Source organism: Loxodonta africana, chromosome 18 (assembly GCF_030014295.1).
Source record: "Loxodonta africana isolate mLoxAfr1 chromosome 18, mLoxAfr1.hap2, whole genome shotgun sequence".
Taxonomy (NCBI): Eukaryota; Metazoa; Chordata; class Mammalia; order Proboscidea; family Elephantidae; genus Loxodonta; species Loxodonta africana.
The window spans coordinates 71,031,503-71,043,562 of record NC_087359.1 but is presented as its reverse complement, the minus strand read 5'-3'; the positions used below and the strand labels follow the sequence as shown (position 1 = coordinate 71,043,562).

General features: G+C 46.9%; 1 protein-coding gene across 3 annotated transcripts; it reads left to right on the top strand.

Moving 5' to 3' along the window:
* The first annotated feature begins 3,082 nt into the window (after positions 1-3,082).
* On the top strand, positions 3,083-8,890 carry RPL26 (ribosomal protein L26). Of its 3 annotated transcripts, none has more exons than XM_003416916.4 (4): positions 3,083-3,179; positions 4,023-4,195; positions 5,487-5,627; positions 8,719-8,890. In XM_003416916.4, the coding sequence occupies exons 2-4, from the start codon at positions 4,028-4,030 to the stop codon at positions 8,845-8,847; spliced, it is 438 nt and encodes a 145-aa protein (XP_003416964.1). In that variant the 5' UTR covers positions 3,083-3,179; positions 4,023-4,027; the 3' UTR covers positions 8,848-8,890. The 3 variants fall into 3 exon arrangements, with proteins under 3 accessions (XP_003416964.1, XP_023412208.1, XP_023412207.1); XM_023556440.2 differs by having other exon boundaries at positions 3,126-3,234; XM_023556439.2 differs by lacking the exon at positions 3,083-3,179 and adding an exon at positions 3,418-3,548.
* Positions 8,891-12,060: the final 3,170 nt, after the last annotated feature.

Sequence of the window (12,060 nt, the reverse complement as noted above, 5' to 3'; positions counted from 1 at the left end):
CCCCATGAGCAGTGCTGCTGCAGGTCTCTGGGCCTTTGCTTGTTCAGGTCCCTCTGCCTGGATCATACTTCTCCCTCTGGAAGCACAGAAAACTCCTACCTAGCTTTCCAGAAAGAGTTCAACGGTTACGGATGAAGAGTTCCCCACAAATCTCCCTGCTCCTTCCCTCAGGTCTCCCCAGGCGCTTCATCCCTGGGTCTCTTCCTTCTAGACAACATGCTCCTTGCAGACAGGCTAGACCTTCCTGATCTTGGTATCCCCAGTGCATGGCTCAGAATTTAGTAAATACTGAGAGCTCAGTGGAAACCCTGGTGGCATAGTGGTTAAGTGCTACAGCTGCTAACCAAAGGGTCAGCAGTTCGAATCTGCCAGGCGCTCCTTGGAAACTCTATGGGGCAGTTCTACCCTGTCCTATAGGGTCGCTATGAGTCAGGATCGACTCAACGGCACTGGGTTTGGTTTGGTTTTTGGTTTTTAAGACCTTGATAAATATGTACAGAATGAATGAATGAACAAATAAATGTGACAGTTTGGTGTCTTGCACGAGGCTTAATACAAAGAGACTTTAGATATAGACCAGATTCAAAAAAGTCCGTTTAAAAGGACCTTTTAAAAATCAAGTTAGAGGAAAACAGGGAAGAGAGAAAGCAAGAGGGCAGCGAGACTAGGTGGTCAGAGGATCGTGCCGGGTGGAACTAAGATGCCCCACACACACTTTTTAAGATAAACAGACTCTAGAACTAAGCTACCAGTAATGTGCATCTATCTGTATGTACAGTTTGTACCTCCGGTCTACACACTGTCTAAAGGGGCCAAGCTGTTTAATTGTGATGATCAGTGTTGGAGGGAAGGAGGGAGGTCAGGAGGGCTGAGAGCTCAGGCAAAGGCAGAGGATGACAGGGAGGCCGAGGAAACAGAGGGTCTTTGTGCGGACAGAGGAAGGAGATGAGGGAGAACTCAAGAAGGGGAGAGGAGTGGTAAGGAAACTAGAAATGTCAGTAACAGGAAAGAGAGGGGATTAGACCAGGAAGATAGAAAGACAGGGAAGGCAGAGCCTTCATGGGCTGCCTATGACTTTGGGCATCTAAATCAAACTGTGCTCAGGGCCAGGGCCCAGGGGCTTTCCTCTGCTCACCTCTCACTCCAGTCACAAGGACCTCCTTCTGGTTCCCGGAGACTTTCTCCTGTTCCATGCATTCCCTCGAGTTATTCCCGGGAGTTATTCCCATTGCCTAGTGGAGCTCATTTGACATCTTCGGAACTCAGCTCACAGTGACCTCACCCCAGAAGCCTTCCCTGACTCCAGAGCTCTCTTCTACAACCCAAGCAGTGAAGAGTGCAGATGGCTCAGAGGACACTTGTCATATGGCTGATGATTTTGATGTCTGTCTCTCAGATGATGAGCTTCCTGTGGGCAGAAGCTTTGACTTATTTCATTTTGTAGCTCCAAGGTCTAGTTCAGGGCTGGCCAGTCAAAGACACTCCATAAGCATTTGCTGAGAACAGTTGCAGCAGAGAACTTCTCACTGAATTTTTGAATTATGAACAAAACCTGGGGCTATTTCCTTCACAGCATATTTAACAACACAACTGTTTTGAAATCATGAAAACATGTTTACTGACTCTACTCCAGGCCCTCAAAGCTATGGTTTCTCACTCTTTGGCTTGACCCAGTGGGTTCCCACAAACTGAGATCATATAAAGAGCAGTTACCAGAAAGGGCTGGGGAGCCACCTTGCATGGGTTCATCTCCTGATCTATCACACACTAGCTGTGTGACCTTGCATAAGATTCCCTCGCTTCTCTGTGGCTCAGTTTCCCCATCTGTACCCATCAGCACAGATCGGTACTGCGCTGCTTTGTGGATTAAAGGAGTTAATATACTTAAAAAGCCCCTAGGATTCAGGAAGTTCACATCTTATGTATTGTTATGAAATGTGTGTCTTCGATCCCCCACGTGTCTGTCAGTTTGTCCTACTGTGGGGGCTTAGGTGCTGCTGTGATGCTGGAAGCAGGGTCACCCATGGAGGACAGGTTTCAGCTGAGCTTCCAGACTAAGACAGACTAGAAAGAAGGACCCGGCAGTCTACTTCTGAAAAGAATCAGCCAGTGAAAATTTTATGAATAGCAGCATTGTCTGATGTAGTGCCGGCAGATGAGCCCCCCAGGTAGGAAGGCACTCAAAAGACGACTGGGGAAGAGCTGCCTCCTCAAAGTAGAGTCGACCTTAAGGAGGTGGATGGAGTAAACCTTTCGGGACCTTCATTTGCTGATGTGGCACGACTCAAAATGAGAAGAAACAGCTGCAAACAGCCTTGGATGAGTATGACACTTGTATTATTCACTCAACAGAACTCCATCTCCTAGGAGGAGCGCGGCAGGACATGCTGGGGGAGTTGACCGAGCCCTGCAGACCGCCTCAGAATCCATTCGCAGCAGAGCATGATGCCCTCCTTCCACCCGATCCGAAAAGCAATGAGAACTGGCAGGATAACTCAGGAAGTCTTCCTCCACGTCCGGCTCCTTCGGTCTCGGCCCAGCACCGCTGGCATCACCTGGAAGCTCGTTAGAAATGAGGATTCCGACCTACTCCCGTGGGATACGGGGCGGATCGGTGGCCCCAGGTCTCCGGACCCGAGGGTCGGGCGGGGGCCCCGGCGGCGTGAGCTGTGGGGTCGGCGGCCGGCCCCCAGCTGGAGCTCCAGAAAAGGCGCGGGGCAAAGATGGTGCTGTCGGCGTCACCCCAGCGACCGGTCAGCCGGACTCCGGCGCCACCTGACGGCCAAAAGGAGGACCTGCCCTTTCCGGGCTAAGGGGGCGCCGGGGCGAGGTGGTCCACTGGGGCCCCTCGTCTCTCACCGGAGCGGCCAAACGCTGAGCGGTCCTCGCCATTCGTCCTGGGAGGACCCTTCCCAGAGGCCTCAGCGGCAGAGCCCAGACCTCCGGAAGGAGACACCAGGCACCTGGAGGCGGGAGTTTTGCAGTCCCTCGCCGTTGCCCTCCGAGCCACTAGGTGACACCACTCACCAGCCCGTTTCCCAGCTTCTTCTTAGCATTCAAACTCCGCGCTCCGTTCGCTGCCAGCGGTTTCGATCTCGCGAGATCTCACGGAAACTTACAGACCCGGAAGCGGCTGGCAGCTCTTTTCCCTTTTGCGGCCATCGCTGAAGCGGCTGCGGGTGAGGACTCGCCGGCAAAGCGCGTGTAATCCGCTGCCATCCCTTCCCGGCTCCGGTGATCCTGGCCCCCGGGGACCCCGAGACTTTCCCGGTGGCCAAATAGAAGCCGAATAAGGGGGCCGGGATGGCCTCGGCCCATTTTCCCCCTAGATCAGGAGTCACCGGGCTGGGGAGGGGAGGCAAGACCAGGAGTGTTGGGACTCAGAAACTGGGGGAGGGGGCCTGTCGGGATGGAGTCACGTCTCGGCGGTGTAGTTCCGAAAGAATGGCCTTGAAATAACTTCTTGGTAAAGCATTCATGGAACTTCCAAACCGCGCTCGCCCATCGGATGGCTTTTGGATCCGAGAAAACTATGCAGGACTTTCCAGGTTCGGGGCGGAGGGACTTGGTTCGTTCATTTTGGAGGGGGCTAAATATGTACCCGCAAGGCCATAAAAGAGTAACTTTGATTGGTCCATTTAAAGGGTGACTTTATGTTTGAATAGTTGAGTTGCCGGTCTGCTGTGCCCTAATTAAGCAGGAATATTTAGAAGTCCGTTCTTAACTCACTTTCACGCAGTGCGCAAGGATTTTTAAGACTGTAAGCACAGCTTAGTAACTAGAAAATGTGCTGTTAATGGGAAAATCTTTATCCTGTAGGCAAATATAAAAAATGTCCCAGTAAAGCAAATTTTTTAAATTTCAGGCTTCAGTGAACAGGCCATTAAAGTCAAGCAGTTTTTCATAGAATTAAAGAACATGACTGTCTGTGCTAAACTTTCAGGTTGAAATTCTGGGCTTCTTTGAAATTGAATGAGATTTTTGACGACTTGAAGGCTTATAAATCTTTTCACTTTACTTAGCCAAAATGAAGTTCAATCCCTTTGTGACTTCTGACCGGAGCAAAAACCGCAAAAGGCATTTCAATGCACCTTCCCACATTCGCAGGAAGATTATGTCTTCCCCTCTTTCCAAGGAGCTGAGACAGAAATACAATGTTCGGTCCATGCCCATCCGAAAGGATGATGAAGTTCAGGTACGTACCCCAGTGCGTTTCCGCTTTTTCATGTAGCTGGAGAGCCCTTTAAATCCTTAAGCCAATTTCTTGCTGCAAGAAAATTTTTTAGAAAAGGGGTTGCATTCTGAGAGTGAAGTGTCCGAGACCTTTGCGCCCGGAACCGGAATGCAAGAGGAGTTGAGCCAGGGAAGAAAAAAAAGTATGCTGCTTTTCAGTTCTTATTTCACCTTACCCTTTGGTGAAAATCAAATAGCCCAAGCACCAGATGCAGCTGTGATTAAATGAAAGAACAAGAAAGATGGCTCAGAATCAGAACCTGACTCTTCAGTTGATTATCTTTTGTGGGATTCCTTCAGCCATCAGAGGGCCAGTAAACAGAATTGCTCAGAAACTCTAATTGAACCATAGTTTCATACAATTGTTTATGAGTAAATACAACTGTCAGATGTGTTTAAGTAAAAATTTCTAGGCATGTTTCTTAGCTGTAACCTGCAACTAGTGATTAAAGAATTTGGATAGTCTCCATAAGTAGTTAGCAAATCACCGGTATTATTTTATAAGGAGCCCTGGTTGGTACAGTGGTTTGGCACTCGACTGCTAACTGAAAGATCAGTAGTTTGAACTCAGCAGCCACTCCATATGAGAAAGATGTGACAATCTGCTTCCATAAAAATTTCAGCCTTGGAAATTTTATGGGGTAGTTTACTCTGTCCTGTAGAGTCACTATGGGTCAGAAAGGACTCGCTGGCAGTGGGTTTGGGTTTTTTTTAATGCTGTTTAAATCAAATGAAACCCAAATAGGAGCAGTGTGGTTAAACAGCCACTGGTCTCTGTTGTACTCTGGCTAAAAGATTTGGGAGGCAGTCTTCTCTGTTTTCAACATATCTTATTGCAAGAAAAGTTCAAATTCTGGAAAGAAACATCTGTAGAAATGCTTTGGATTGAATCATGACAAGCTGAGGACCACTAGGGCTCTTGCGTAGGAACTATGTTAGTTGACCTTAAGGAAAATTATTTGTTGCCACACACTTTTTGACACTGGGTTGGACTGTAATGGATTGTGAGTTAAATACTTGTAGCTTGTTCCTCGTTGTCAAGTTTCCTACAAAGTTCAGAAGCCCAAGGTGGGTTTAGCTTTTAACCTTTCGTAACAAGCCCACTGCTGCTGGTGAACCATCAGTTACAGGGATGCACTGCCCATCACTGTAGATTTAAAAGAGGGTGTGATTTATTGGCAGGTTTTTCTGATTTACAAAGTTAATCTTGTTCGTTTATCCCGTGTTTCCATTATTTTTAAATCTGCCCCCAGGTTGTGCGAGGACACTACAAAGGTCAGCAAATTGGCAAAGTAGTGCAGGTTTATAGGAAGAAATACGTCATCTACATTGAACGGGTGCAGCGAGATAAAGCTAATGGCACAACTGTCCACGTGGGCATTCACCCCAGCAAGGTAGGTGTTTTTTTAAATATTTTAAAGATGACAAGGAAATTGGGCAATTATTGTTGACAAATATACATAATTTACAATCTTAGTAATACCCCTGAATTAAGATGTGTCAGAAACCGTATATTAGAGCAAATACTGTATTTTCTCAATTCTAATAGTACCTTCAGGAACCCTGATGGCACAACGGTTTAAGCTCTTGGCTGTACCCGAAGGGTTGGTGGTTCAGACCCACTCAGCAGCTTCACGGGAGAAAGACCTGTTGCCGTCCAATCGATTTCAACACAGTGACCCTGTAGGACAGACTAGAACTGCCCTGTAGGGTTTCCGAGGCTGTAATTTTATGGAAGCAGAGTGCCACGTTTTTATTCTGTGGAGCAGCTATTTTGTTCAAACTGCTGCGCTTTTGGTTTAGCACCTGAGTACTTAACTACTGAGCCACCAAGGCTCCTCTGCCGTTCCCTGTCACGTGGGGTTACTATGAGCGTAAATCGATTTGGCAGCAGCAAACAGCAGTAGTACCTTAGAGGGCACTGGTGCTTCGACAGCAGAATTCTTGCCTTTCGTGCGGAGACCTGGGTCTGATTCCTAGCCAGCGCACCTCCTGCGCAGCCACTACCCTCCTGTCAGTGGAGGCTTGGGTATTGCTGAACAGGTTTCATCAGAGCTTCTAGACTAGGAAGAAAGGCCTGGTGATCTGCTTCCAAAAATTAGCTAATTAAAACCCTGTGGATCACAAACTTGTGATTCCGTTGTGTAGTAGGGTTTCTGTCCGTCTGGCTTACTCAGTGGCAGCCGGTGACAAACCCACTGCCATAGCATCGATTCCAACTAATGGCGACCCTAAAGGGTGGAGCAGAACTGCCCAGCGCGGTTTCCGAGGCTGTAACCTTCATGGAAGCAGACTGCTAAATCTTTCTCCCGCGGAGCAGCCTCGTGGGTTCACACTGCCAGCTTCTTCGTTGGTAGCCGAGCTCTTAACCACTGAGCCACCAGGGCTCCTTAATGACAACAGTAGTACTTTGAATGTTCCTGAAATCAAGGTACCTTTGACATTTGGCCTGTATGTATGTTTAATATACATTTTCATCAGTGTTAATAAACTGGTCATCTAGCAACTGACATGTCTTAAAATCTAGGAGATGGGGTATTTTAAGATGAAGTAAAACTGGTACTCTGTATTCAACAGAATGAGTAAGTAGGGGTAGTATCTGACTTAATAACTAGTGTAACAAAATGGTAAATTGTGGCACAAGTGGCAAAGTTGTAGTTGAGACAGTGTTGAGATTAAAGATCGTAGTCAGCTATTGTGAGGGTATTCCACAACTGCGGGAAGGCATGGTTACTCGGAGAAAAAGACTGTAAAAGATGATTCATGTTGAACGCTACACTGAGCCTGGCACTTTAGACCTGCCACCTCCTTTAATCTTTATAACCTTGGGAAGTAGGGATTAAGCCATTTACGGACGGGGATACTGAAGCTCAGATACTAAAATCCCATGGATAGTGATAGTGTCCAAGACAGAAAATCTGGTCAGATTCCTGGGGCAGCACATGGCCTCCCCTGGATTTTATGTGAATTCTCTCGAGGTTGAATTGTTGGCAGTTAAGTAGCCTCTGACTTGATAGCACTGTCTCTAATTTCTCCCTGTATTTAAAAAAAAAAAGCTGACATTTGCTGTAAGTTTTTTAAATTATGAATAAATTTAAATAAAGATTTAGTGCCAATAAAGGGACTGGTCATGGTCACCAATTTTCATCTCTTATTCTAGCCTCATGACTTTAAATATCTACAAGCTGATGATTCCAACCCAGACTTTTTCCCCTGAACTCCAGGCTCAATATTGAGTTGTCTGTTTTGCATTTCAACTTGGATATCTAATTGGTATCTCAGACCTGATACGTTCCCGTTCCTGATTTTATCCTTGCACCTGTCCCTCACATAGCCTTCCAGGGTGTGTGGCAGCTCTACCCTCCCAGTTGCTCAGGCCAAAGACACCTTTTTTCGTTTTATTTCACACTCACATCAGTCAGTAAAACCTGTTGACTCTAATGTCACATTATATTCAGAAACTGGTCTGCTTCTTACCATCACTGTCACTATCCAGATTCCAGCCATTCCTCTCACCTTAAACACAGCTGCCATGTTTCCTTTTAAACAAAAATCAGATCGTATTGGTCTTCTACTCAGAACATTCCAGTGACTTCTTGTCAGTAAAATCCTAAGTTCTTAGAATGGCCTACAAGACCTCGCGTGGTCTCCCCTCACCAGCCACTTCTCTGACATCATTTTACACCGCTCTGCTCTCTCCATGCTCTGGTCACACTCATTGTGTCTGCCATTTAGCATCATCACTTGGCAACTTGATAGAATTGCAAAGTCTTGGTTCCAAAACCTCCTAAAACAGAGTTTGGGAGTTTGTGACAAATTCTTCCCGTTGATTCCTATATACACACAAGTTTGAGAAACCTACAAAACTGTACTGCCTCTGGACCTGTGTCATTTTTGGTTCTCTCTGGGATTCTTAGCCCAGATAATTTACCCCTTTGGGTGTTTGTTCAAATTAGCCTCATCAATAGGGCCTTTCTTGATCACTCTGTCTAAAATCACTTGTCTCTCCAGTCCTCAGCCTCCCCACATTGCCATATTTGTTTCTGTATCACAGCCCTGGGTGGCACAAACAGTTAAGCTCTTGACAGCCCAGAAGTAACATCAGTAGAAGGGCCTGGCAGTCTCATTCTGAACAGTCACAGCCGTGAAAACCTTATGGAGCAGTCCTCTGCACACATGGGGCCACTGAGTTGGAATCGACTTCTCAGCAATTAAAAAGAGTATTTCACTTTTTTTTTGTTTCACTTAGTTTTCTGTCTCCCCATGTTTAACTATAAGTTTCATGACAGTAGAGACTAGTAAACATTTAAGTGAGGTTTAATTTGGGGGCCAAAGAATCATTTCTAGTACTTTTGAATTAAATTATCATTTAGTATCTAGCATCCACTACCCCAGTTTTTGAGAAGTGGAATTCAATGTTGGGCCCATGTGTTCTGTGTACAGTCATTGTTTAAAGCTTGGAAATGTGTCCTGTTTTTTCTGTAGGTGGTTATCACTAGACTCAAACTGGACAAAGACCGCAAAAAGATCCTCGAACGTAAAGCCAAATCTCGTCAAGTAGGAAAGGAAAAGGGCAAATACAAGGAAGAAACAATTGAGAAGATGCAGGAGTGAAATAATCTTACCTACAACTTCCATTAAAAACTGCAGAAACGAAGCACCTTTCTGTTACGTGTGGTGCTTTGGAGCTAGTTACTGTTGGTTCAGTTCAGGCTCTTTGGATTTGGAAAGGGAAGCTCGGGAGACATTTGCTGGTTGGAGGCTGGTCACGTTTATCTTGTTTGCTTGAGTCTGCTAATGAAGAATACTGTTTAAGTATCAGGACTGGTGGGGTGGTGATTTTTTAATTTTATTTTTTTCGAACAGTTAATTTACATAAATGTTTGGTGTTGTAGCCATTGGATAGGTAATCCCTAGATGCTTGTCAGCTGGACCACAACAGGTTTTATAAATACTTGTCAACAAAAACATACCTGCCCCTTTCCTGCTGCTTTTTTGTTTTTTTTTGTCAGCTCTTAGAGTAACAAATCATGCTCAGGGTGGAACAATCAGGGCAGCTGCTGTGACTGTCCAGTAACATTGGACCACTGCATTAAGCTACTCCTGATACACAGTGAGACGCCCCAGGTTCTCCAGCGCCCCCCTGAGCACCCTTTACCATCTTGATGCTTGCTTTGGTGTTGGATGAGTGCCTTTTAGACAACTGAACTCTAGGTTGCAATCTGAGCTACAATGAACTAAAATGCTAGCTGTGTCCTTTGACCGGTCCACAGGACTGAGGAAAATGGTGTTGCTTTAACCACCTGCCCGCCCCTTTGGAAGCCCTATGGGGTAGTTCTACTCTCCTATAGGATGGCTGAGTCGGAATCAACTGGACAGTGACGAGTTTGTGGCCCCCGCCCCTTTACTTCCTCACTCTGGGTTATTAAAAAGGCAGATTATCAAAGAGTGAGCGGTAAACGGTGGTAGGGCTTTGCAACAATGTGGGGAAAAGCCGCCAATTTGCGGCGGAAGGTTTGAGCTGAAGTGTTAAGCCGAGGCCACCCACCTGTGCCGCACTCGGGCAGCTCGGTGATATCCCTAAAAACGTGGGGTCCGCGCGCGGGACACGCACCAACCAGCCGGCAGCCCCGGAGTCCGGAAGACAGGTTTCCCCGTTCCCGCGCTGTCGGCGGGCGGCCCCTCCGCGGGGCGGGGCTTCCGGCCGGGCGCGGAGCGGCTTCCGGCGGAGCCGGGCGCGGGCGGGAGGTGAGGTGGTGGCGCTGGGTGCGGGTAGTGGGTGGCGGCTCCGCCGACACTGGCCCCTGGCGCATCGTGAGCACTTTACGGGTCTCTCCACTGTCTCTGCTGACCACCGGGGTCGTGGTCCCCGCCACACCCACCCTCACCTCCGGCCGGCTCCCTGGGCCCCAAGCCGGAGCGCGGAGGTGGCCAATAGCCCGGTGTTGGAGTGGGCGTGAGGGGGTGGGAGCAGACTCTGCGGAAGTCCGGCTGGGAAATCCTCGGAGGAACTGCTGCCCGAACCAGGTGTTCAGGAACAAGCGGGAGTTTCTGTGTGTTGGGAAAGGTGCGTGCGGCGAAGTGAGCGCCACTGAGTATCTGCACTTTGGTTTAATCTTCACAGCAACCCATTGGGATGTAGGCTAGTATTCTCCCCATTTTGTAGATGGTGGAACCGAAGTCTTCTTAAAACAGTGAAGTGATTTGCTTAATTAGTCACACACTGCATGGTAGAGTCAGAAATTGAAGTCCGAAGCCTAGACTCTTATCAGACCTCTGTAGTGCCTTGCTAATAATAAAAATAAAACTGGTGAGGCAGTGGTTAAGAGCCTAGCTGCTGACCGAAAGGCCGGAAGTTCGAATCCACCAGCCACTCCTTGAAAACCCTATGGGGCAGTTTGCTTTGTCTTACAGGGTCGCTATGAGTTGACATTGAGTGGGCGGCAAAGGGTTTGGGATTTTTGGTTTAAGCAAAGTGACTAATGTCCTTTGAGCATCTTTCTGCTCAGCTCTGTACTCTGGAGGTCCTTCAAGGAGATATATAGCTAGGTGGAAGTCTCAGCCCCTGCTTTCTAAAGAATGAAGATTTATACCCACCTGAATCAGCGAACTCAGAATTTAAAGCAAAGTGCTCAAATGTGCGTGCAGGTAGTATGTTTTGTAGATGCTGAAAGCAGAAAGAGATAGCAGTCGGCTGGAGTTACTGAACACATCAGGAAGGACACCAATTTGAGACTGATGGAAGGACAGACATTCCAGATAGGGAACAGCCAAAGGAAAGGCTCCCAGATGGGTGAGGAAGAGAGGAAACCTGGTTTTGGAGATGTCTTCTAGTTTTCTCCAGCCAAGCTCCTACCGCACCAGTGCAGATCACACCAGGAAACTAATTGAATTAGGGCCACATATCTTTCATATTGTTTTAGAACAAATGTTGAAAACTCAGATTTCTACAGGGATGGGCAGGTCAGAAGACCTGGAAGAGAGCAGGCTGCAGCTATCAGGAGCTGTTGCCTCTGCGCTCGGGCCATTCATTGCCAGACAGGAATGCTCCCAGTGTGGCCAGATCTTCCCATTTTTCAGGAGAAGCCAAAAATCTAGATCTTTATATAAAATCTCCCAATCTGTAAATGTTGGTAAACCATTCAAATTAAAATAGAAACAGTGGACCAAACAAAAGAGGTCTGTTTGCCACACGTGGCTCTGCTTTAGATTGTCAGAGTATAGTAAGGACCGTATCTCATACCGAAGACTGACATTTTGCCTCTGTTAAGTATAACTTTTTTTCTAGCCTGTCTTCTTCCATTTTTTGTAGGATGGAGATGTGGCTTCTCCTTCCTATGGAGTCACCTGAAGGACTTCAAATAGCAGCCAGTGCAGCCACTCAATTTCTGAGAGATACTGGTTTCAGCCAGGAGTCTGAAAGGTGCTCTTCCTGGATCCCGTTGCATACCTCGTCGTTTTGATTGTTTTTTGAGGACCACTGGAACTGTGGGATGATAGTAGGTATTCCTCGGAAAACAAAGTCCTATGTCAAAATGAATGAAAGTGCATGAAACAAACTTCCTTTGTCTGCTGCAGAGCATTTAATATGTCAGTTTGCACTGAGGATCATGAACTCAGGTTAAAATAAAGAGCATTTTGCAAACATACTCTTGCTTGAACTCTGAAATGCATTTTTTTCCCCACATTTTAACTTTGAATATGTTCAATATGTTCGCCTCAATACATTCATTTAATGTAGAGTCTCTGTGTTTCCTCGCAAAAGAAAATCGTCGTAAATGGTTTTGCAGTCAGTAGTACCTTAGAATCAGAATATTCCATGGTTAA